Below are 26,432 nucleotides of genomic sequence, written 5' to 3'. Positions count from 1 at the left end.
CAATTAAATAATTTGTATTAACATAGTGCTTTTCAGGGCACGAAAAACACTGCAGTGTAAAAATGCCAGAATTAACCCAGGCCTGTGCAATAAATACCTTGGAACATCAGGGACTTTGATTCAAAAGTAAATCCAAATTCAACAAATGCTTTCTTCACTGTTGGATCCAAGGAGTTTGTTACCACAAAACATTTTGTGATCCATTTTTCTGCTTCTCCAGAAGATGATAACACACTCTGGGCCAGTCACACTGATGCTAGAAATGCTCAGTTATGATATACAAGTGTAAGTCTGGAAGGCATATTGATTAGCTTTTGATTACAGAGGGGAAAATACATCTAGGCCCAAACTAATTTTTACCCAAAGTCCAAAAGGATAAATGTTTTGACATGGTTGACAGGGAAATGAGGAGCAGGTAAACCCAGCTAAATTGCATTTCCTAGCCCAGAGACAGCGGCACATTCTATCACCATCATAATGTGCTATTAATCAAGTCACACAGATATCAAATTTGACATGTAGTTAGCATCATACAAAGAGTATTTCTGCATGAAATTTTAAGTATCCTACCTTGAGAATGTGGCATTCTTGATTCATAAGAACTGGAACTTCCCATGTTAGCATGCTGACTAAAATTATTTCCAAAGTTTTCATATCTTGAAAAGTTACCTGGCTGTCCATCTGAAATACCAAAAGTATAAAAGTTGTAGCAAACAAAATATATATCAGCTACTTGTACCAACCAGGTGTCATCAGGTTTTATTTCGCCAGATTTGCGGGTTGAAACCTAATTAATGAACTTACCTTGTGACCGTAACCTCCTTGGGTCATAGGCACTGGAATTTTCCATATTAACATGATCAAAACTGCTTCCAAAGTTCTCACGTCGTGACTGGCCATCTGAAACAACAAAAAATGGAACTGTGAAAGGACGACATATTTCACTGAACTTACTATATTAGATGTAATAAGGGAGTTTTCCTACACATTTATGTGATGAAAATTAACCAATTATATCTCCCAGGGGAAATGGTGGCTCAAGAGTCACTCGGCTAGTAAAGAAGGAGATCTAATCTAATTCCCTGGAGTCATGGGTACAAATATGACCGGTGGAATTTAAAAGTCTTTGAAATTCTCCACCCTGAGGGTTGTGGATGCTCCATCACTGAATATATTAAGGCTGTGATAGCAGAATTTTGGTTTCTCAAGAATTAAGCTTTTGACAAGGTCCCACATGGCAGACTGATCGAGAAGGTTAAAACACAGGGAATTCAAGGAAATTTGGCAAGATGCATCCAAAACTGGCTTAGAAATAGGACACAAAGGGTAGTGGTGGAAGGCTGTTCAAGTGACTGGAAGCTGGTGTCCAGTGGGTGTACCAAAAGAATCAGTACTGGGACCCTTATTGTTTGTTACATACATAAATGTTATAAATGAAAATGTGGGGGGAATGTTAAGTAAGTTTGCAGATGATACTAAAGATTGGTAGGGTGGTTAATAGTGAGAAGATAGTTGTGGGTTACAGGAAGCTATAAATGGATTGGTCAGATGGGAAGAGCAGTGGCAGATGATATTTAACCCTGATAAGTACAAGATGGTGCACTTTGGAAGTAGAAACCAGATGAGGGAGTAGATAATGAATGGCAGGACACTGGCAAGCTCAGAGGAACAGAGGGATTGTGGGGCAATTAGTCACAGATCCCTGAAGTTGGCAGAGCACGTGAATAGTATAGTTAAGGTGGCATATGGAACACTTGTTTTTATCAGCCGTGGTATAGAGTACAAGAGCAAGGAGGTAATGTTGAAATTGTATAGAGCACTGGTTAGGCCACAGCTGGAGTAGTGTGTGTAGTTTTGGTCACCTCATTATAGGAAGGATGTAATTGCACTAGAGGCAGTACAGAGGAGGTTCACCATGACACTGCCTGGGATGGAGCATTTGAGATATAAAGCGATACTAGATATGCTTGGATTGTTTTCTTTAGAGCAGAAAAGGCCAAGGGGGAACATGATTGAGGTATATAAGATTATGAATGATATGGACAGAGTGAGTTGGAAGCAGTTTCCCCCTTGGTTGAGGGGTCAATCACGAAGGGGCATAGTTTTAGGGTAAGGGGCAGGAGATTCAGAGGGGATTTAAGAAAAAAAAATTAGAATCATAGAAATCATAGAAACCCTACAGTGCAGAAAGAGGCCATTCGGCACATCGAGTCTGCACCGACCACAATACCACCCGGGCCCTACCCCCATATCCCTACATATTTTGCCCGCTAATCCCTCTAACCTACGCATCTCAGGACACTAAGGGGCAATTTTTAGCATGGCCAATCAACCTAACCTGCACATCTTTGGACTGTGGGAGGAAACCGGAGCACCCGGAGGAAACCCACGCAGACACGAGGAGAATGTGCAAACTCCACACAGATAGTGACCCAAGCCGGGGATCGAACCCAGGTCCCTGGAGCTGTGAAGCAGCAGTGCTAACCACTGTGCTACCTTGCCGCCCAGAGGGTGGTGGGAATCTGGAATACACTGCCTGGGAAGATAGTGGAGGTCAGAAATCTTACAACCTTTAAAAAAAATGTTTGGATGAACACTTGAAATATCATAACATTCAAAGATATGGGACAAGTGGGTGGCACAGTGGTTAGCACTGCTGCCTCACAGCGCCAGGGGCCCGGGTTCGATTCCCAGCTTGGGTCACTGTCTGTGTGAAGTCTGCATGCTCTCCCTGTGTCTGCGTGGGTTTCCTCTGGGTGCTCTGGTTTCCTCCCACAGTCTGAAAGATGTGCTGGTTCGGTGAATCGGCCATGCTAAATTCGACTCAAGTTACTCGAACTGGCACCAGAGTGTGGCGACTAGGGGATTTTCACGCTTCATTGCACTATTAATGTAAGCCTACTTGTGACACTAATAAATAAACGTAAAAAAGTACAGGAACATGGGATAGCGCTTTAGTGATACTTATTGTCGGTGCAGACTGAATGGGCTCAAAGGCCTTTTTTGCATTGTATGACTTTATGGGGAGCAGACAGAAAAGTAGAGTTGAAACCAAGATCAGCCATGGTCATAATGAATTATGGAGCAGGGTCGATGGGTCTTGTGGTCTGCTCCTCCTACTTATATTCTTCGGTTTATCCTACCTTGTGATCGTGCCATTCTTGGTTCGTGTAAAAGAGAACTTGCAGCATTCATATTCTGATCAAAACTTCTAAAGTTTTCACAGCGTGATCTCGAATCTAACTGACCATCTGAAACATCCGAAGTAAAGTAGTTCTTAATAGGCAAGTACAATGCAAACAATTCTTTCATATCTAATTCCTCTTTACTGTAGTTAAAAGGTTGTGAAAATTAGGGATATACTCTTGCTATTAAAGGCAAACCAAAACATATTACTTTACTCTTTCAGTTCATTATTTTAAAAATTAATTCAGGGAATCGGTGACATCTGTTGCTTTCCTCTAACTCAGTAACTGTCTAGAGCACTTCAGAGGGCAGTAAGAGGTAACCACATTGCTGTGTGTCACATATAGGCCAAACCAGATAAGAACCACCAATTTCCTTCACTAAAAGACATCACTGAACCAGTTAGTTTCTTCCAACAACAATCCAACCTTTTCTAGGGAGGAAGTTTTACCTTGGGAGACCTGTTGCCCAATCAGATTGACCAACAATTCTGTAGCTCCCACAGCGCCACTGCTAATATTACGAGAAATCCTAAGGCTGAGGAACCCAGACTGACAGGCAAGTGTGGGGTTGGGGGTTGCGGCAAGAGGTTGAGCTGCAACAAGTTGGGGAGAGAGAGCGTACTAAAGTGACCGTGCGAGAGGATTGGTCGGGGGAGGGAGGGAAATGCCTCTGATGGGCTGAAAGGGCCCCCTGCTGCCTGACACTATCTCTTCCTGTGGGGGAGCACTTCAGCGGTCACAGGCATTCAGCCTCTGATCTTCGGGTAAGCATTCTCCAAGGCGGCCTTCATGACACACGACAGCGCAGAGTCGTTGAGCAGAAACTGATAGCCAAGTTCCGCACAAATGAGGACGACCTAAACCGGGATCTTGGATTTATGTCACACTATCAGTAACCCCCACAGCTTGCCTCCTGGACTTGCAGAATCTCACTGGCTGTCCTGTCTGGAGACAATACACATCTCTTTAACCTGTGCTTAATACTCCCTCCACTCACATTGTCTGTATCTTTAAGACCTGGTTGGCTATAGAGATTCGCATTCTAATCAGTATTCTGTAACTTGATTTTGTGTCTCTGTATGCCCTGTTTGAGTGCAGATTTCCACTCCATCTGACGAAGGAGCAGCGCTCCAAAAGCTGATGGCATTTGCTACCAAATAAACCTGTTGGACTTTAACCTGGTGTTGTTAAAACTCTTACGACACTATCTTACTCAGTGATGCCAAAATTCCCAAGTAGCATTGGCCTCTCCCAGTCATGAGTAAAATACTGGCAGGGATGGGTTGGGCCCAGTGGTGGCCAGGCTGCCCAGTGGTAGTCATGAGAGTCACTTCTCTCCCCACTGTAAAATTTCAGATAGGCAAGGGGTTAGTAAGAGTCGTAGAGCTTTACAGCATGGAAACAGGCCCTTCGGCCCAACTTATCCATGCCACCCAGTTTTTACCACTATGCTAGACCCAATTGCCCGCGTTTGGCCCACATCCCTCTATGCCCACACTACCCATGGAACCATCCAAATGCCCTCCAAAAGACAAAATTGTACCCGCCTCGGGGATCAGAAAATCCAACCCTTGGTCACTATTACCGATACCAACATTTTTTTTGTTCTGATTTATTTAGGTTTGTGTCCAGAATTATTTTCAAATTTAAATTCCTCAGCTGCTCTAGTGTGTGATGTTAGCGTACATTTAAGAAAGTTTTTTTTAAAAATCATGATTTTTGCAGCTCTCACAGTTTTAGTGAGAGCGTCTCAGAAATCATCACATCACTGAAACTGTGATCTAAGAAACCAGTTTTAGTGGTTTCTTAGATCACAGCTTCAGTGATGTCATTGTTGTTTACTTGACTGGAATTGTCCTTTTATTGCTTCTTAAGTGGCTTAAATGGGGTTGCTTGTGTGTACTCAGATTAGTTTTATGATCCTGCATTGTTAGGAGAAAAGGTCATGTATTTTTGGACAGTTTTTTTTCTTTCTAGTGAGTTTAAGGTTTCAGTTTTGAGAGTTCTGAGGCTGCAGTTTAGTTTTAGCAGGGGCATCAAGCATGAAAGAAGCTGAAGTCTCTGTCTCCCTGTTCTATTTGGAAATTCTGCTGGTTATGTCAAGGCAAAGTTTTGCCTCTAGAAGGAAAGTGCAGGCTTCGAAAAGACTCAATTCCAGTCAAGTGAGATTTTAATATATGCTGTGTTAAGCCTGTGAAAAGGGTTTTTGTCTATGAAAGGTTTTGGTTTATTGGAACAGCTTTAATATTCAATTATGGGTTAATACATTATTGTGGTTGTTTTCTTTGCTTTTTTTTGTTTGTAATTGCTAAAAGTTACTGCTAATTTTCTTTCCATACATGTTAACTATATCATGCTCATCCTAGCCAAATTCAAGATGCAAAATTTATGATTTGGGCAGTCTCCATAAAGTACTTTGGAGTTTCTAACCTGACCCATAACCAGTGAAAATTAAATTAATATCTTGGTTTCTGGTTTGCCTGCATAGTAACATAACTATTAAGCTACAGTTCCTGCTGATTATATTCTTTCAAAATCCTAATCTTGCACTGCTTCTTCAGTGAGTTGAATGTGGTGTCAATTACCCTTTTCTAGTACTACATTCTGGTTGTCAATCGCCTCTGTATATAAATGTTGTGAGCTTTTATCTTGCCTAATTTTGAAGCTGTGCCCTTGTTTGCTGCCTAGTTACTTCTTCAAATATTAGATCTTCCATTAAATGACAATAATCACTGGACTGCTACTCCACTTAAACTTTTCAGTTCCCTGGTGGCACTCTGCATTCCTGGCCTGGTCTTCTGAGCATAGTTTCTTCAAAAATGTGGAGGGTACAGACCCATGGAGAGCAGCACTACAGTTCTGTAGCATCAGGGATAGGAGAGATGAGCCATGCCTCCTTCATACAGCACTATCTGCCATCGGGCAGGTTCAAATTTCCCACATTAATGTTAGTGGGTGGATGAGTAATCAGATTGGAAAATCTGATCGGGGTGGGGGAGGGGTTGTAATCATGGGAGTCAATATAAGTGATTGGGTTCAGCAATTAACCAGGAATTAGACTAGTGTTTTCGGTTTAATATTTCCTGGGTAACTATCTAGGCAAGTTCTATGGAACTGTCCGAAGTATCCAACTTTAAATTAAAGTTGGAGACTTTTGCAGAGGATCCTGAGGAGCAGGAAGTTCAAATTTCCTGAGCGTTCTCATGGAAGTTAGCGAATTGGGACTTCTACTGGATCCTGACAAGCATCTTGGATCACTTGTCAGGTTTCTGGTGATCCAGAGGCTGGAAGATCTGGGCCACTGTTTCATATATTGTATTTTTCCCCTTATATTAAATATTTTACTTGCGTCTCTTGAATATCTGTTCTCAGATTTCAGATCAATGAGTTCTAGCTTCACTAATTGTTTTACACAGCTCATTTCTCAACACTCACCAACCAACCTCCATGCTCTGTATGCTGCATCTAAGGTTTTCACATTAAAACTATGCGATATAGCCCAGTCTTCAAAATATATTAACCCTAAAGGCTAGAAAAGATATTAAATCCATCCAATTTTTGCATTTCTTATTACGTTTGTTGCTGCATCCACAAATGTGTTTCTGAAATGTGCTTGTCCAATTTCATCACATTCAAACACCTAACATTTTGACAGCAATCAACCATCAGCTGCATGTCTCAAGGAATCTATAACTCCCAAATCCCATTTTTTAAATTTATCTGTGTAATAACTTATACTATAAATCTTGAAATTCCCATCCATTCTGTACCCTTAAGTGCAAACTTACACTTAGACATCTGCTTTACTTGTTCACCTCCACATTCTACGATCCATGTTGTACGCCTCCATCGTTAGCTGTATTAATCAATTTTGCCATCATCTGCTAAACTCCTAGATGAAGTTACCTTTCAAATTATTTCTGAAAATGTTGGGAGTACTCATCCCAACAGTGCAATGTCAGATTTGACTCAGTCTACTACCCATTTGCACAGATCCTTTATTTTGTCCACTCGCCACGCTTCAATCTACTTCTGCATTATGCTGCCAATACCGGATCTGCTAACTTTCTGAATTATGTCACTATGAAACATCTCATTCTAAGCAATAGAAAATTTCAAATGTATCACATACATGTATCCTTACCTGCACTTTTTATGACTTGTACCAAAAATCCTGAGAAGCTACTTTACCATGACCTAGCTCATCACACTTCCTTCCTGACTCTCAATAATTGCATCTTCCATGGTTCCATTACCACCTGATGGGACCCAACCCAAAGACACAGAACTGATGGCAAAGGAAATCTGAAAGATTATCAGCCATTCTCGAATTTGTATTAATATAAAAGATTTTTAAAGAGAAATATTTTGCTTAGATAACAAATCTCCCTATTTGTTAGGGAAGCCATATTTCTTAACAATAAAATCTGTTAATTTGCAATTGACAAGATAAAAGAACAGGGATCTCCCCAATTAGTTAAGCACTGAGTGGAAGAAACTTACAGTTATCTGTAGCTCTTTTTCCAAAGCTTCCTCCGGAAAATTCAATTGGGGCATCATCCAGGATGACCTGAAATTCACATCATGAATGTTTTTAATAAAAAGTTACAAGGAGCAGAGTGTCATTAAAAAAATCATTTACATATCACTGCAGTTGAACCAAGCAACTCAAAACTCCCACAAGTACCAGAAGCAGAAATCCAAATGACATACAAAAGGATTAGCCACCCATCATCTGATCAGGCTGAACTACAACAGACGTCAGTAGATCTCACTTTCCTTTGCAAAGCTGTTCACCAATGTACCCTGGAGATCAATAATAATAAATGTATTTTCTGCATAACCAACCATCTCCTCAAACATACCATTCCTGTCCCTTCAATTTCTAAATGTGAGAAGTTCACAGATTTTTTGGGTACTGAGCAGCTTTCTTGCTTCCCTTTATCCCCTTCGCCCACCAAAGGAAATGTTCTTTCATATCCTAACCTTAAATACCTGCATTTTCCAAATTTTTCTCAATCATTCCTCATGCCCTCTCTGAGCTCATCTTGTCCATGTGATCAAACTCCTGTTCCCTTGATCCAATTTTGATAGAACCGTTGATCACTTAATTTCTTTTTCTGACCCATGCTGGCTGACATTTTAAATAGTTTCATGTCCTCAAGTTTCTGCCCCTTTTTCTTCCTAAATTTCTGCTTGTATTATGTGAATATCTTCATGCCGAGCCCACCCCATTGCTTGAACATCCTTCTGCTTTCAATTTTCCCCTTCTAATCACCACCCCCTGCCTTGAGATCTGCTGTTCATGTGACACTGGGATTCAATTCCTTTCACCCCAATGACAACTATGCTATCTTAGCTGTCCAGCCCCTACGCGTTGGAATTCTATCCCTAAATTTCTTTGCTATCCAGCTCCAGTCCTTATTTTAAAAGTCACCTCACTGATCATGCATCAAATCTTTCCGCCTAACATCTTTAACTCAGCATCCATTTTTTGTTTGAAAATACCTTCAGACAATGAAGGGTTTCCTCCCACAGTCCAAAGATGTGCGGGTTAGGTTGATTGGCCAGGTTAAAAATTGCCCCTTAGAGTCCTGGGATGCGTAGGTTAGAGGGATTAGCAGGTAAATATGTGGGGGTAGTGCCTGGGTGGGATTGTGGTCGGTGCAGACTCGATGGGCCGAATGGCCTCCTTCTGCACTGTAGGGTTTCTATGATTTCTATGAATATGTAGATGAAATAAATACAAATTGTTGGTGAAAATCACATCACTAACACCAAATAGTCCAGTAAGAAGTCTCACAACACCAGGTTAAAATCCAACAGGTTTATTTGGTATCATGAGCTTTCGGAGCGCTGCTCCACTGCAGTCCACATGATGCAGTTATATTCACAATGCTGTTAGGAAGGGAGTTTCAGGATTTTGGCCCAGTGACAATGAAGGAATGGCAATATAGTTTAAAGTCAGGATGGTGCATGGCTTGGAAGGGAACTTGTAGCCCCCCCCCCCCCCGGGCATCCCCATGTGTCTGTTGCCCCTGTTCTTATATATTTCTGGTATATAAGTCGTGTCCTTTGCTGGAAAGGCAGTTTCTTTATTTCATGATAATTTCTCCTGTCTCTGGATCAGAGGGACCAACATTTACTTTAGCTATTTACCTAGTTTTTATATACTTATAAAAGCTGTTCAATCTGCTTTTACATTCTTGGTAGGTTTAGTCTTGTATTCTATCTTTTTATTAACTTTCTGGTCATCCTCTACTGATTTCTAAAGCACTTCTAATCCTCCAGGTTCCTACTATTCTTGTAACATTTTTAATCTAATATTATCCATAATTTCTCTACTAAGTCACAGATGATTTTTCTCAGAATTTTTTAAAATAGAAAGTATTGTTAAAAAAAGTTCCATTGTTTCCCATTATTTATTTATTGCCATACCTTTCAGTTTATTTACCTGGTCAACCTTAGCCAGCTCTCCTCACATCCAAGCAACTGGCTTTAAAGTTCTTATTTGGGACTACAGTAAGCCCTGTAATGGAAGAATTCTATAAATTTATCTCCCATTCCACTATAGGCAATTTGATTGGTCCATTCTATATGAAAATTGAAAGTCCCCCACAATTTTAACATTGCACTGTTACAAGCTCTAATAATTTCTTGTTTAATGCCCTGCCCAATGGTATAGCTACTGTGAGGGACTGATAAACAAAACCCCACCAGTGTTTTCTGCACCCTAACCCATCCAAGTTAACAACAATTGCCATTATTTGGTATTCATAACAACTTGATATACATTGCCAAATCAGATTAAGGCATAGTAGCAACCTCAAAATTAACATATTTACCTTGACTTTCCCCCTTCCGTCGATCTTTTCAATAAATTCTGCCTTTTCTTTCACCAGTGCATTCAATTCTGACTGCTTTAGTTTTGCTCCATCAAGTTTTAGTGCATCTGGGTATACTTTTGCCTGAAAAATTAAATGGTGTTACACTGATGGAATGTCACATGCCCTTATAACAATCCCCTCAGAATAAGGTTGATAATAAATTAGGTGTTTGAGTAATTTTCTCAAATCTTCTTTTCTGGTGCATAATTTTAATATTGCTTTCCAAGCACTTACACTTTTGAGTTTAAAAAACACTGTTTTGGTTTAACTGGGCTAAAATGTGTGTTTAAAGGTAAGCCAGCGCACACGCACATTTTGGTCAAGCTCAGTTGACATTCAATAACAGGTTACATATGAATTTTAAAATGCTGTCAAGAATTATTAAATATTGATTAAAATTCAGCAATGCAAACCATATCAAATACTTCAAATAAAGGACTAGGAGGAGGCCGGTACTATAAATGAACAAAGGCATGGTTGATTTGCATCTCAATTCCATCCACCTGTCTTGGTTCCATATCCTTTTCTACATCAGTCAAGCAAATAATTTTGATCTCTTGATTTATTATTTATTTTTTGTGGAATAGGCTTCCAAATTGCAATAATCTTGCCACGGCCAGCCACCTACCATCACCCTTTATTTACAATGTGCATAAAGTACTGCTAGGTGGCTACAGCATACAGGTCAAGCCCAAGTCCTTTGATTGCTGGGCTAAGTGGAGCCAGCTGGTTTTAAACCCCCGCTATTCAGCAGCCTCCACTCAACTGTACTCTTAGGCCCAAGGGGAGGTCTATTAATGATCTCTCATGGCCATCACAACACAAACTTTCTGCAGTTTGAATTAATAAGTGTTTTCTAACTTCGCTCGAATGGCTTGGATTTTAAGGATATCTCCTTGTTTCAGATTCTCCCGTGAGCTTACTTTATTTCTATCTGTCTTATTCACTGCTATGAAAATACTAAAAACTGCAATCAAATCACACCCTAACCTTTTATCCAGGGAATACAAGTTGTTTTTATATAATTGCTCCTCATAATTTAGCACTAGGAGCACCAGTAACATACCAGTGAATCTACAGTGCACTCCTTCCACACAGAATATATCCTCTCCAAGGTGTAATAGTCTGAACAGTGCACATGCTCAAGATGTGGTCAAAATAGAGCTGAACCAAAAATGTCCTCACCTCCCTACATTCTCACTTGTTGGGTGGGAATTTCCAGTCACGTTCGTCCTGAAACCGGAAAGTCCCGCCTGAGGTCATTGGACCTTTTTGTGGTTCGCCCCTCGCCCGCTACAATTCCCATGGTGGGTGAAATGGGAAAATTCATCCCTTTAGTTATAAAGGTTAACATTCCATTAAGCTTGTTGATTTTATGTAACCAACTACTACATTTTAGCGATCAGTGTACATGGATCCCAAAACCTCTTTGGGAGCATCATGGTTCCTAGCTGATCCAAAATGAGTGGCTCGGAATTACCTGTGTTGAAATCTATCTTCCACAGTTTCAGCTACTCATTTAAGCTATTGTTCTAATGGTTTGGTAGTACAGAACTTGAGCGTTGCTAAAAAAAAAAGGCATTTTGCAAAAGCTTTCCATCTTGTGCTCAACAGGACCATCACAAGAATACCAATGTCAGGGGAAACAACAATTTTATACTGTACGAGAAGAAAATGTTGATTAGGAAAGGCATCGCGGTGGAGCATATACCAGTTAGTAGTGACTGACAGTTAATTGCCAAGCATTGTGAAATTTAAACTAGGTAGCCTGACTCTGATTGGTCAAGACATTGTCCCATGGAATGAACCAGCAAATGGCTATCACTTAATTTGTTTCGCTGACACAGGTGCAACATTTATACATGTTCTGTCTACAAAGAATAGGGCCCTGGGTTTCAATATATGCAGCTTCCAGTGCATGCAAATACACCACACTGCGAGCCCAACTGACAATCTTAAATTGGCTGTCAACCTAACTTTCAGCATACTGAAAATTATTTAGCAAATGCTGCCTAATCACAGAATCACATTTAATGTTGGACACTGTGGGCTCGATTTTACCATCACCCGTTTTCGGGCGTGAAAACTTGGTAAAGTCGGGCATGAGGCGAGTAGCGCGATCCGTGACCGTCTCCGCACCTGTTTCCCCCTTTACCAAGGGCCTAAAATGGCCGCCGTCGGCACCACGCCCGAAATGGGCGCAATGTCAATTTAAATGCATTTGCTTGCATTTAAGTTGACTTAATGGGCTGCACGCCCAAACTTACCAGCACTTCCCCCTTTATCACCGCGGTTGCCCATCCAGATTCAGCGTGAAACAGGCATGGTCCACAAAGGTCCGGTTCAGGCGGTCCAGCTTCTCAGGAGGCAAGTTCAGAGCTTCCAGCATTCTCTGACTCAGATTGGTGGTGTGGTGGTTGGGGGGGGGGGGGGGGGGGGGGGGGGGAGACGAGGGAGGCGGGTCAGATGGCTCTCTGGTGGGTGGGTACAAGGGAGACAAAGGGGCCACGATTGGTCTAGGTAGCGGGTGGGGGGGGGGGTGGCGATAAGGGGGACAGTTATGTTGAGGGGGTGGGGCAATGTCTGTGGGGGCCAGGGAGGAGGTATTATCAGGCCCGGGAGCAATGTGGCTGGGGAGGGTTTTTCTATTTTCGCTTAACTACGCATGCGCAGTTGAAGGCTCTGATCGAAGCAGCAGTGTTTCGGGCGTGATAAGCTCCGCCCACAGGCTTCTACAGCACGATTCAGAATCGCTGATTTTTTTTTCACGCAGAGTTAGTATGGGAACGCCGGAGAACGGGTCTAAAAGTCGGATCTGAAACACTCCCAGATTCAAGTCCGCCCAGCACTTAGAATCAAAATGGTAACATCCAGGCCCTGTGTTTTGGGTTTTGCAAGCACGGGCTAGTTGAGTATGGTCTACACCTTGACCATTGCACTGAATAAATTTAAGGCTTGGTTAGTGATATTTGGCTTCCAAGGGAATCAGGAAAGATATGGGGAATGGGTAGAAAAGTGGAGCTGAAGGCCAAGACCATCCAGGATACATTGAATGGCAGAACAGGCTCAAAAGGGCCATTGGGTCTGCTTTTACTACCATTTCTTGGGCTCTTATCTTACAAGGCAGCCCTTCAACATTGACTCAATGCTGATTTCTATCACTGAGTTTAGATGTTGTCTCAGTATTTGAGTGACTAAAAATGAACAAAATACTCAGGGCATCATCTGCATACACCTGATCAGATTTAGCAGTGTAGCTCAGCATTCTTTTGTTTTACCGTTGCTTTGAAAGACTAGTCAAGGCTAGCATCAACCCAATCCATTTCCAGATCTCTTGCATTCTCTCCCTTAATTCCTAAGAAATGTTGATGGGATTAAGTTTCCTTTCTATCTTCCAAAGATATAACATATTGGAGCTACTCAAACTGAATTTAGTTTGTCCTAACACTGGTGACTTGTAAATTCCGTGTCTTTCCCATTGCAGTTTCTAATTAGTCCACTTCACTATTTAAATTAAAGTTTCAAATTGTAGGCATTATAAATGTTAATAGTATTTAACAACTAACACCATGTATGAAATGCTTACCATATAATTCAGTCTGTGCTTATAGCCAAGTAAATGTGACATAAAGGAGGAAAATCCTCCACGACAATTGCAAAGTTCACAGAAGAATGCTGGATCTGGTGACTGTTCAGTCTGATATTCAATCACGTAGTTCAGCCCTATAGAAACAGAATGTATTAAGCCTCCAGCCTTAATTTTACTGATGACAACTGTTAAATGAAAATTGATTAGTCACAAGATAAGTTTAACCAAGTGATTACAATTTATGACGTATTAGACAGAGATGTGTCCTAGTAATTAATTCATGTTGTACAATGTTGTTCCTTTGTTTAAGAAGCGTAGCAAGGATAATCCAGGTAATTACAGGCCAATGAGCCTTACGTTAATGGTAGGAAAATTATTGGAGAGAATTCTTCGAGACAGGATTTACTCCCACTTGGAAATAAGTGGACGTATTAGCGAGAGGCAACATGATTTTTTGAAGGGGAGGTCGTGTCTCACTAACTTGATCGAGTTTTTCGAGGAAGTGATGAAGATGATTGATGGAGGGTAGGGCAGTGGATGTTGTCTACTTGGATTTCAGTAAGGCCTTTGACAAGATCCCTCATGGCAGACTGGTACAGCATGGGATCAGAGGTGAGCTGGCATGATAGATACAGAACTAGCTCGGTTCATAGAAGACAGAGAGTAGCAGTGGAAGGGTGAGTTTCTGAATGGAGGGCTGTGACAAGTGGCGTTCCTCAGGGATCAGTGCTGGGACCTTTGCTGTTTGTATCATTTGGAGGAAAATGTAACTGGTTTGATTCGTAAGTTTGCAGACTACGCAAAGGTTGGTGGATTTGCGGATAGTGATGAGGACCGTCAAAGGATTCAGATCAGTTGGGGACTTGGGCAGAGAGATGGCAGATGGAGTTTAATCTAGACAAATATGAGGTAATGCATTTTGGAAGGTCTAATATAGATAGGAAATATACAGTAAATGGCAGAACCCTTAACAGTACTGATAGGCAGAGGGATCTGGGTGTACAGGTACACAGGTCACTGAAAGTGGCAACGCAGGTGGAGAAGGTAGTCAAGAAGAAGGCAAGGAAGCACACAGCATGCTTGCCTTCATCAGCCGGGGCATCAAGTTAAAAAATTGGCAAGTTAATTTGCAGCTTTATAGAACCTTCGTTCGGCTGCACTTGGAATATAGTGTTCAATTCTGGTCACCATACTACCAGAAGGATGTGAAGGCTTTGGAGCGGGTACAGAAATGATTTGCCAGGATGTTGCCTGGTAATGGAGGGCATTAACTATGAGGAGAGGTTGGAGAAACTTGGTTTGTTCTCACTGGAACGATGGAGGTTGAGGGGGATACCTGTTAGAAGTCTTCAATATTATGGAGGGGCATGGACAGAGTGGATAATCAGAAGCTTTTTCCCAGGGTGGAAGAGTCAATTACTAGGGGGCATAAGTTTAAGGTGCGAGGGGCAAGGTTTAAAGGAAATTAGAGGAGGCAAGTTTTATATTTTACACAGAGGGTGATGGGTGCCTGGAACTCGCTGCTGGGGGAGGTAGTGGAAGCAGCTATGATAGTGAGGACAAGGCAGCATCTGAACAAATACATGAATATGATGGGAATAGAGGGATATGGTCCCGGAAGGATAGGGAGTTTTAGTTCAGTCAGGCAGCATGGTCGGTGCAGGCTTGGAGGGCCGAAGGGCCTGTTCCTGGGCTGTAATTTTCTTTGTTTTTTGTACATTCATGGTACACAATCCCACACTTGAAAACCTTTACTCGGTACGAGTCATTATACCTGTGCATTACTGAACGTTGGGACTTCAATTTCAGTTTTCATTAAGCGAACAGAATCACATAGAAATTGCCAACACATTTGTAATGGAAAGGTTTCACACAATGTAACTCAAGACAATGTCAATGTTGGCCAATAGTGAGGTCTTAAGGGCAATGTGGAAGTAAACCAGGCTGAAGCCCAACATCTCACAACCAGAGAACGAAAAAAGTTACTCTAGACATCTGGCAGGAAACCTGCAATCTCATTAGACAATGGATCTAAAAAACATGGCTAACCACTGTGCCGCCCCATCTTTGAGCTGATTCCACCAGTCAGATAATGGCTAATCAATACTGCAACTTGACGTATCCACCTCAGCTCTATAGTGCTTGATATCTTTATCTAAAATATATTACATAGAAGACCATCTTCACAAGAAGTATCCAACTTGATCATAAAACGAATAGCAGGACCCTGGACAGCCAAAATCAAAAAACTACGTGCACCCTTACTTCCTAGATGAAATCACTTCTTTATAACTATGAATATGGGTGTCAATCCACATGGGACACGGAAATATCTGTATGCCCCGTCGCCCTTGGACTCAAAATGGCCAAGGTTCGTTTAGTACTGGCTTCACGAGACAAAAATGTACCAAAAATTAAGAACAATTTACTAAAATCACATATTTACTCATATAATTTATGATCAGTTAACCACATATGACATTAATCCTGAATATTTGTCACATTTACATATTGTCAACTGAAAAAAATCTGCAATAACAGACCAATTAATTGAATAATACATGGTATAGGATAAAATAATCACACTGGAAACAGAGGGAAAAGGCATACCAATTAAAGGATCTTGTATACCAATTTCTCTTAAGTGTTGTTCCAAAAGGGATGATCCATAGATATGTTGTGAATCAATTGTTGGAACCTTTTTTTTAGCTACAACAGAAAAACCCAAAATTAAACATGTACAATTACTTCCATACAACCGCACTATTAAAACATACCAATAAATGGAGTGAGGTCAAATTCACTTTCCAATGAAAGCTAAATACATCAGTAATAGAGAGGTGAATGTTCTAGTGTTTAGCATGGCATTGAATATTAGTTGCTCAAGGGTTGTTACCAAAAACATTACTTCTGGTGGTACCATGCTAAAGTTATACCAAAACGGTTGAATAATGTACTATTCTTGTTGAATAAATTCTAATCTGTGATGATCATCTGAAGGGAGTATCAGGAGGCATGCCAACAATTGTACGGACACTCAATTGCAATTTCGGACAGCAGCAAGCACCGAGATGATGTGGGATTCCTCCAGCATTCGATCAAATAAGATACTTTTACCTAAAGACAATGAACTGAAGCAAACATCTTAGCCTGTATTTTTATTCCAGGGTTGAGAACCTCACAAGGTGGCTAGTTCTTGTTATCAACCCTGCATGGTATGTTATAGACATGCCGCTCCCTGCCCCCAACCACGCCCTCCCCAATGTTGATGCCTCTGTGGCTGATAGTGGCAATAGAGATATTGGAAAGGATAAAAAATAAAGAGGAGAATAAAGAGGAAGTTTGGTTTCAAAATAGAGAAGTCCTCTGGACTGAATGGCACATCCTGGTTTAAAGGAAGGATAGGAATCTTCCAATCTACTGCCAGATGACAGGAACCTTGCAAATATCATCCTGATGTTGAAAAAAGGGTGAGGGGGATAGCCTGTGGAAATTTAGAGACAGTAATCCAGGACACAATTAACTGCCACTTGAAAAACATGCGATAATCAATGATAACCAATAATGGTTTGTGAAAGGCAGACATCATCTGACTCACTTGATCCAAGCTCTTTTGAAATGAAGTAATGAAGAGGATTGAGGAGAGTAATATAGTTGATGTTTACGTGGTCTTTCAAAAGGCATTTAATAAAGTATCAAATGACAGACTTGTTAGTAAAAGATATAGAGGTGTGATTTTTAACCAAACCAAGATTTTATAACCTGGAATGCATCGCTTGAAAGGATAGTGGAAGCAGATTCAATTGCAACTTTAGAAGAAACTTGGATATCTACATGAAGGGAAGAAAATTGCATTGTAGGTTTATATGATTTTTATTTCTTGTTTCACTTAGAACCCATGAAAGGCCAAGAAGCAATGCATGATTTGGTCAATGCAAGAATCATGTTAAATGTAAAAGTTCTGCTATGTATGTAAAATAATAGGAATGTAGAGGTTGGGTAACTGCTAAGCTTTGTCTGGTTAAGTTTGAAAAGCATAAGCATAAGCATAAGCTTGGGATAAACAGAAACATTGCACAAATCTTTCAGAAGCAAAGATAACCTTCCAGTTTCTTGAGGAAGGCCAGGAAACCAGGAGAAATCTCTAGCTTCAGAGTTGAATGATAAACAGCAAGATTATTACAGGAAAGACCAAGTCTAAGTTTGTACTATAGCCACATTTAATGATTAGGTGATTAAGCTATTTTAATCAATTAACCAAATCTTATATTCTATGTAATTATGGTAAATGTAGACACTATTACACTATCAGGGGCTTGACGAGAGAGGCATTCCCATCTGGGTTTCCTCCAAGTGCTCCGGTTTCCTCCCAGTCCAAAGATGTGCAGGTTAGATTGATTGGCTAGACCAAATTGCCCCTCAGTGTCAGGGGGATTGACAGAGTAAATATGTTGGGTTACAGGGTTAGGACCTGTGTGGGGTTGTCGTCGGTGCAGGTTCAATGGGCCGAATGGCCTCCTTCTGCAGGGATTCTATGACAGGTAAAAATACATCACATGACCCTCGTCTAGAGCAAAACCTTGTAGAGAAATAGTTACTTTCTTTTAAAATGTATAAGAAATATATGTACACTTTTGTTCTGAGAGTTTAAGAGCTGAATTCTGCAATCAATTTTTCTAGCTATGCAGCTTTTTGACTTTACTAATGAACATGAATCATGCTGTGCTTTACTCCCTCAGCTTTAATATAAAGATTGTCCTTTTGCACTGATATATTTTACACACATTTTAGGTATGAAGTGACTTTGTAATTTCAATCAGGTTAAGACTGTATTTTTCACGTTAAATCTTTCAATTAGCTTCATTCCAACCACGAACAGTCACAATGCGAACATACACTAGCAATAAACATACACACCTGTCTTAATGGAAACTCTACAGGACACCTACACACCAGACATTTGGGACGATGGGCCCAGAAATTAACCATTAAAATTGTCAGACTGAGTTGACACCAAAGAACAAAGAAAATTACAGCACAGGAACAGGCCCTTCAGCCCTCCAAGCCTGCACCGACCATGCTGACCGACTGAACTAAAACCCCCTACTCTTCCGGGGACCATATCCCTCTATTCCCATCCTATTCACGTATTTGTTCAGACACCCCTTAAAACTCTATCGTATCTGCTTCCACTACCTCCCCCGGCAGCGAGTTCCAGGCACCCACTACTTTTGGTGTAAAAAATCTGCCTCGCCCATCTCCTTTAAACCTATGCCCCCAGTAATTGACTCTTCCACCCTGGGAAAAAGATTCTGACTATCCACTCTGTTCATGCCCCTCAGTCTTGTAGACTTGCTCTCTTATCTCAAATAAGCAAATATCTAAAATTCCTTGAGGCACTCAGTTATCACTGAAGAAAACCAGAAAACTTAGTGAAATAACTAGAATGACTTGAACATCCCACAACTAACAGACATGTTAGGGAACCAGACAGAAGATAAAAGAAATGACATCAGATGACCATCACCCTTCAGAAACCAAACAGAGACTCATCATGCACTGCCTGAATCAATGAGAGCTCAGAAACACCACTGATCATGCACGCAGGCTGGGTCTAAAGAGAGTATAAAGAAAAGTTTATTGGGACCTTTATGCTCACAACTCAGACGATGAGCAGGAAGAAGATGGGCTACAGTCAACAGAATAGTGAACCAGAGGATTGGGAACTAGTGTTCCAAAATGAATTGAATATCTCACTGCTTTTAAGTATCATTTTTTGTAGTTACTATGATTAAATTAAGTCCCCGGGCCCGGATGGAATGCATCCCAGGGTACTGAAAGAAATGTCAGAGGTAATAGCGGATGCGTTAGTGGTTATTTATCAAAATTCGTTGGATTCTGGGGTAGTGCCGGCGGATTGGAAAACGGCTAATGTTACGCCGCTATTTAAAAAAGGAAATAGACAAAAGGCGGGTAACTACAGGCCGGTTAGCTTAACGTCTGTAGTTGGGAAAATGCTGGAATCCATCATTAAAGAAGAAATAGCAGGCCATCTGGATAAGAATGGTTCGATTAAGCAAACGCAGCATGGATTCATGAGGGGAAAGTCGTGCTTGACAAACTTGTTGGATTTTTATGAAGATGTGACTAGTGCGGTTGACGGAGGGGAACCGGTGGATGCGGTGTTTTTGAATTTCCAAAAGGCGTTTGATAAGGTGCCTCACAAAAGATTGCTGAAGAAGATTGGGTCACACGGAGTTGGGGGTAGGGTGTTAGCGCGGATTGGCTATCTGACAGGAAGCAGAGAGTCGGCATAAATGGGTGCTTTTCTGGTTGGCGGATGGTAACTAGTGGCGGGCCGCAGGGATCGGTACTGGGGCCTCAACTATTTACCATTTATATAGACGATCTGGAGGAGGGGACTAAGTGTAGGATAACAAAGTTTGCAGACGACACAGAGAAGTGGAAAAGTGAATCGTGTGGAGAGCATAGAAGGTCTGCAGAGAGATTTGGACAGGCTGAGTGAGTGGACGAGGATCTGGCAGATGGAGTATAACGTTAACAAATGCGAGGTTATTCACTTGGGAAGAAATAATAGCAAATTGGATTATCTAAATGGAAAAAAATTACAACATGCTACTGTGCAAAGGGACCTGGGGGTCCTTGGGCATGAGACACAAAAACCCAGTCTGCAGGTGCAACAGGTGATCAAGAAGGCAAATGGGATGTTGGCCTATATTGCAAGGGGGATAGAATATAAAAGCAGAGATGTCTTGCTGCATCTGTACAGGGCATTGGTGAGGCCGCAGCTGGAATACTGTGTGCAGTATTGGTCCCCTTATTTGCGGAAGGATATATTGGCCTTGGAGGGAGTGCAGAGAAGGTTCACCAGGTTGATACCAGAGATGAGGGGTGTTGGTTATGAGGAGAGACTGAGCAGATTGGGTTTGTACTCGTTGGAATTTAAAAGGCTGAGGGGGGATCTTATAGAGACCTATAAGATAATGAAGGGGCTGGATAGGGTAGAGATGGAGAGATTCTTTCCACTTAGAAAGGAAACTAGAACTAGAGGGCACAGCCTCAAAATAAAGGGGGGTCAGTTTAGGACAGAGTTGAGGAGGAACTTCTTCTCTCAGAGGGTGGTGAATCTCTGGAATTCTCTGCCCACTGAAGTGGTGGAGGCTACCTCGTTGAATATGTTTAAATCACGGATAGATGGATTCCTGATCGGTAAGGGAATTAGGGGTTATAGGGATCAGGCGGGTAAGTGGAACTGATCCACTTCAGATCAGCCATGGTCTTATTGAATGGCGGGGCAGGCTCGTGAGGCTAGATGGCCTACTCCTGCTCCTATTTCTTATGTTCTTATGTAAATAATAAATTCTGTGAAACTTGTGAGAACCCAGTGTGCTCTGTAGCTAGTTTGAACTAAGCGTTGCTTTTAAGATCAGCTCTCCCAACTCAGTGAGACAATTGTAATTGACCTGAAATTTTACAGCATGGATTTGGAAAACAGAATAGGGGCAAGTGGGAACAATTTTATAGGCTTCTTAAAAGAGCTGGCACAGAGATGATGGGCCATTTGGTCCCATTTCTGTGCACTGCACACATATATACAAGATCTTCAACTCCTATGCAATTATGCTGTTTTGTTTTGACCTGAAGCTAAAATGAAAACTAGCCATTTATGAACACTGAAAAATTGTAGACAAATTGTAGGAAAAAAATGAAGAGGTAAAAATACTTTGTATGATACAGAAGCATCATCTATCTGAAAAATCTTGACATTTTCACACGTGCCCACATAGCCTAATATTTTTTTAAATTCATGGGATGTTGGTGTCACAGGCTAGGCAATATTTGTGAGAATGCAAAGACAAGCATTGATCAAGCTGGAGGAACAATGACAGGAATGAATTTGCAACAAATATGTTTACCACATATCATTTAGAAAAAAAGTGAACAGAAAAATACATACCAGAGTTAAAGGTCTTGGTGTCTAGGCTGCTGAACTGTCCCTTTGGTCCCGGAACTGAGAAATATAATCCAAAATTAGGAACAATACACAACTGGATTTACCATTACCACCAGATGTATTCAAGTCATAATACCTCCTGCACGTTGGGAAAAACTTAGAGCTCGGTTTCAAGTTATGTGTATTCAATATATGGAAAATATTGCATATATTTCACCTCATTTTCAATTGTATTTCATCCTGGAAATTATGCTTTTGAAATCAATTCAAGAGGAGGTCGTGTACCATGTTTCATGTTCTCACCCATGCCACCCTCGACACAAAATGCATGTGGTAATTTTAATACTGCTTCATACTGTTAGGATTACATAGGATATATGACATAGCAACATGCCATTTGGCCCAAACAGTCCATGCCTGAAAACTTACCTCTTTGACCAAGCCTTGGTCATGTAACTCCTTTCGTGCCTCAGTGTCATATTTTGCTCCCGTAAAGCTTCTTGGGACATTGTTACATTATGTTATATAAGTCTCAGTTATTATTGCTGTTCTTTCATACAGGTTCAATGTATTTTATAAATTGCCTGTGTTTATGCTCCATATGATCAGACAAATGGCATGTTCAGATATCTAGTCCAACAAAAAGTGAAATTGCTAATTCTCCTTAAACATTCTATCAAAAAGCAAATCTAAATTCTGGACAACCATTTGCAGCTTCAATAGAAGGTATTCACCTAATATGCATAGCAATTTGGAAATGTTTGGAATCAGCTACAAATGGAAGTAATAACTTTTGTATTTGTAAGAAGGCATTGGACAAACATTAGTCAAAAAAATATCAATGGAGGAATATCCTTAAATGAATTATAAATTCTATTATTGTACTCTTGAGATTGACTATATTTATCACAATGTTCCTTTTGGATTGTTAAAAATTTCAGACCTATTGCCAGTATTCTCATTGGTCTAGTACCACCAGTTGGTCTGGCATATGAACTCTGCATGATCTACAAACTGAGTGTTTGCCCATTTCCTAAAACCTAACTAAGCGATCTTGTTATGGCCCAAGGATGGCACCACTTCCCTTCATAGTGTGCACTGAAAACCATGGTCTCACACAGATTTGGCAAATACTATCTTTTTTGTGAAAGGCATATGGAAACTCGAGTATAGAGGTCAACTGTAAATAAATAGAAAATACTGAAAATACTCAGGTCTGGCAGCATGCAAGACAGAAACAGAGTTAGCATTGTGGCTATGCTTTCAAACTAAGCTCCGCAATTCCATCCTTACACTGCTCCATTTCCATACTTCACTTTCCTCCTTTAGGACATACCTTAAAACTTACCTCTTTGACCAAGCCTTGGTCATGTAACTCCTTTCGTGCCTCAGTGTCATATTTTGCTCCCGTGAAGCTTCTTGGGACATTGTTACATTAAGATGTTATATAAGTCTCAGTTATTATTGCTGTTCTTTCATACAGGTTCAATGTATTTTATAAATTGTCAACCTCCTTATGAATAACAGAATTTGGAAAGTAATTCCCCCATGTTTCATTTACTGTTGCAGTTCCAATACAGGATCCAACAACAGGTCAACATGTTGTAAAAATAATTTCAACGCTAAATGGTGCAAATAACTCTCAGGTGTGTTGGATGACTCATTTGTCTCAAAACAATATATGTGAGCGTACACAATACAAGATAGAAGATTCATCTGGCATTTTATCCAATTTGTCCTAAACAATACCACCTGACAACCTGCGCTTCTGGGAATTAAACCTTTGAACTAAAGTCAATTTCACAGCAGCCTCAATAGAAATTAAAACAACATCCATTTAAAATGGGTAAAAATCTCAAAATGCTACAGTAGTTCCACAGATTCATATTTTGGTTGCAAAGGAAAGCCCCATTCAATGCAGAAAAAGTTTAAATATACTTTAACAAAGACACCCAGGTGTGATTCCCAAGGTCTCATAAGATCAAAAGAAAGGTTAAATCAGCCATTAAGTAAATTCCTCCAATACAAGTTTGGTATTCCATTTGTGGTAAGTGGTAGAGTGTGGCTTCTGACCGTAGTCCACCCACTGATTTTCAATCTTGGGAAGGGGCAAGGAAGATCAAGCTCTAACCAAAAAAAAGGGAAAAAAGTACATGACTCTTGAGCATCTCTAGATAGGGACTTTTTTCAACTGTGGCAAAGAGTTAGGAATAGGTTGTAAGCTTTGCCAATGCAAAGACAATGGAAAATAGTCAAGTAGAAAAGTACCAGTTGAGAAATAGTAACTCCATACATACTCACGAGTTTCACTGCAGTCATTTCAAGGTCAAAAACAAATTTAAGTGGAACTTTCCTAATGTTAAAAGTGCTAAAGTGTTCCACAGCTTAGGAACTAAACAGATAAAAAATCAGTTGGCAATAGCAACGTGTTCAAGTGAGGCCCAAATCGGAAACATCAACGTTGTTGAAGGACAGTTGGGGGCAAGACCACAAAAGGGATTTGAACATGAGTATGACCATTTTAAAATCAAGGTGCCAAGAAACCAGTCATGATCTTACTGAATGGCACAGCAGGCTCAAAGAGCTACTCCTGCTCCGATTTCTTGTTATGTTCTTATGGGACATACCAGAGTGCAAACAATCGTTCAGAAGTATGTTATAGACACTGGGTCCTTAGGAATAGTTCGACCCACTAACTGCCTTAAACCAAGTTCAGGATCATCAAAGAAGGCAGCCACCATCAGATACACTGTAGACCCATTAGAAGATTTCAACTCTTTAAATGAATTAATTAGATTGAGAACACAAGTCAACTTGCACCGAGGAATTAAGCATTCACTAGTTAAATCCTTACACTGCAGTGAAAAGAAGAAAGAAGAGAGGGAACTGAAAGATCAGGCACTGAGGCAACACAGATAAAGCTGCTGCTCAGTAAAAATAACTTTGTTCCCAATGGCCAGCCCTGTTTGGGGAATACACTAAACAGAGACAGCTCTTTCTAAGCAATGTTCAAATGAAAATCGTAGGGTTAAGTTTGTCAGCAATTCCCAGGCATGTAGGCAGCTTCACTATGCTGAGAGGTCGAGATGGCTGCAAAAATGACCTGATGTTGGCTTAAATGTTGCCACCCTTAACATCTCATTATAATTTTAACTTGCCTGGAACTATACAAAATTAAGAACTTTCCAAACTGTTTTCAGCAGTGACATAATGGTATTGTCACTGGATTAATAATCCAGAGACCCAGGGCAATGCTCTGGGAACCTGGGTTCAAATCCTACCATAGCAGATGGATGGAATTTAAATTGAAAAATAAATCTGAAATTATAACTCTAATGATGAACATGAAATCATCATTGATTGTTGTAAAAGTGCACCTGGCTCACTAATGTCCTTTAGGGAAGGAAATCTGTTGTCCTTAACCTGGTCTGGCCTACATGTGACTCCAGATTCACAGCAATGTTGTTGACTTTTAACTACCCTCTGAAATGGTCTTTCAAGTCCCTCAGTTCAAGGGCAATTAAGGATGGGCAACAAATGCTGGCCCAGCCAGCGACACTCATTGCTCATGAAAGAATAAATAACAGCAATCAACAGCCCACTGATGCTCAATATTTGGGCTCAAGACTGCAGGGCTACTGTAATCATACCTCACAATGAATTGGTGAATGTAGGAAACACGAGGAAAGAAAATGGGGCTTTGAAGCGTAAATCAATAGGTTTTGACTTTGAAATGCAGGTGAAGCATCAATCTAGTTGCCATCCACTACAGAAAAATCAGTCACATATCACATTCCTGTCGCTGACTAGGATATTTTATGTAGTCATAGAAAGCAAATTAGTACATTAAACCTAACATCCATTAACTCTTAAAAATATCTTTATACTGAACATACCAATTGACTTGTTTGGTATTTGCAAATTTCTTCCAATTTCCACACCAATTTAGTTTATTTGAATGGAACTTCCATCATACTGCTTGAACATAAACATGAATCAGATCTGGTAGGGAAAGTAGAGTTGAGGCAGCAGATCAAACATAATCACTTCAAATGGCGGGGCAGAGTCAAATGGCCACGTGGTCTACTGCTTCTATTTCCTATGTGACATATTATGAGTTCATCCAAGAACTTTACTCCAAATGCTATTATTTATCTCAACTTCCTTCTCAGAAAGTATGAAATCCCTACTGGTACCCATGTATATCTTTAGGTACTTCATCCGAATGATCTTCCACAGCAGATCTTTCACGAGTGTCAGCAGGTTACTTAACCACAGCATCACAGTTGAACCCAATCCCATCCTTGCCAGACAGCTTCCTGATCATTTTTAGCAAGGTGTTGGAGCAGGGAGGTCACTGGATGACCATTAGGGAAGGAACCTTAGCTGATTTACACTCAACCTTGAGGTACTGAGTACAATAGCAGAATTTGACTGACTTCCTGATTGAAGTCCATTTGCTCCAAAGGGACTCAGTACCAAACTTGGGGTCTTGCCTTTCTGTATGGCTCAGCTACTGACGCTGACTGAGCCATCAGCAGTGCCTTGATCAATGATTTTGCTGATGCTCCAAAAGTTCTAGCAAAATTCCCAACCCAACAGTGGACAGTTTTAAAGCAGATAGCAATCCTGATGAAAGCATGCACAGTAAAACAGATCAACTATGAGCTTTTAATCCAAATACATAGTGGAAAATTATGCTGCTGCAATGTTGTCGCAGAATTTTGATTTACTATGCTATATTTATGACCAAAATAATTCAGTGTTGCATCTATCAGCAAACTTATACAGGA

At 40.7% G+C, this 26,432-nt stretch overlaps 1 protein-coding gene across 1 annotated transcript in view; it reads right to left on the bottom strand.

Annotated features, from left to right (window-relative positions):
• The window catches only part of LOC144508946 (uncharacterized), a 70,400-nt gene that overhangs the window by 28,285 nt on the left and 15,683 nt on the right, over nucleotides 1–26,432 (bottom strand). Inside the window, exons 5-12 of the mRNA XM_078237163.1 lie at nucleotides 21,643–21,696; nucleotides 16,275–16,373; nucleotides 13,662–13,798; nucleotides 10,034–10,156; nucleotides 7,692–7,758; nucleotides 3,144–3,251; nucleotides 805–900; nucleotides 571–681 (exon numbers count right to left, since the gene is read on the bottom strand). Coding sequence (XP_078093289.1) covers nucleotides 571–681; nucleotides 805–900; nucleotides 3,144–3,251; nucleotides 7,692–7,758; nucleotides 10,034–10,156; nucleotides 13,662–13,798; nucleotides 16,275–16,373; nucleotides 21,643–21,696 — 795 coding nt within the window. The remainder of the gene's footprint in view (nucleotides 1–570; nucleotides 682–804; nucleotides 901–3,143; nucleotides 3,252–7,691; nucleotides 7,759–10,033; nucleotides 10,157–13,661; nucleotides 13,799–16,274; nucleotides 16,374–21,642; nucleotides 21,697–26,432) is intronic.

This window comes from Mustelus asterias, chromosome 2 (assembly GCF_964213995.1).
Source record: "Mustelus asterias chromosome 2, sMusAst1.hap1.1, whole genome shotgun sequence".
NCBI classification, from domain to species: Eukaryota; Metazoa; Chordata; class Chondrichthyes; order Carcharhiniformes; family Triakidae; genus Mustelus; species Mustelus asterias.
The sequence above is the reverse complement of the archived record's forward strand: the minus strand, read 5'-3'. Positions and strand labels throughout refer to the sequence as shown.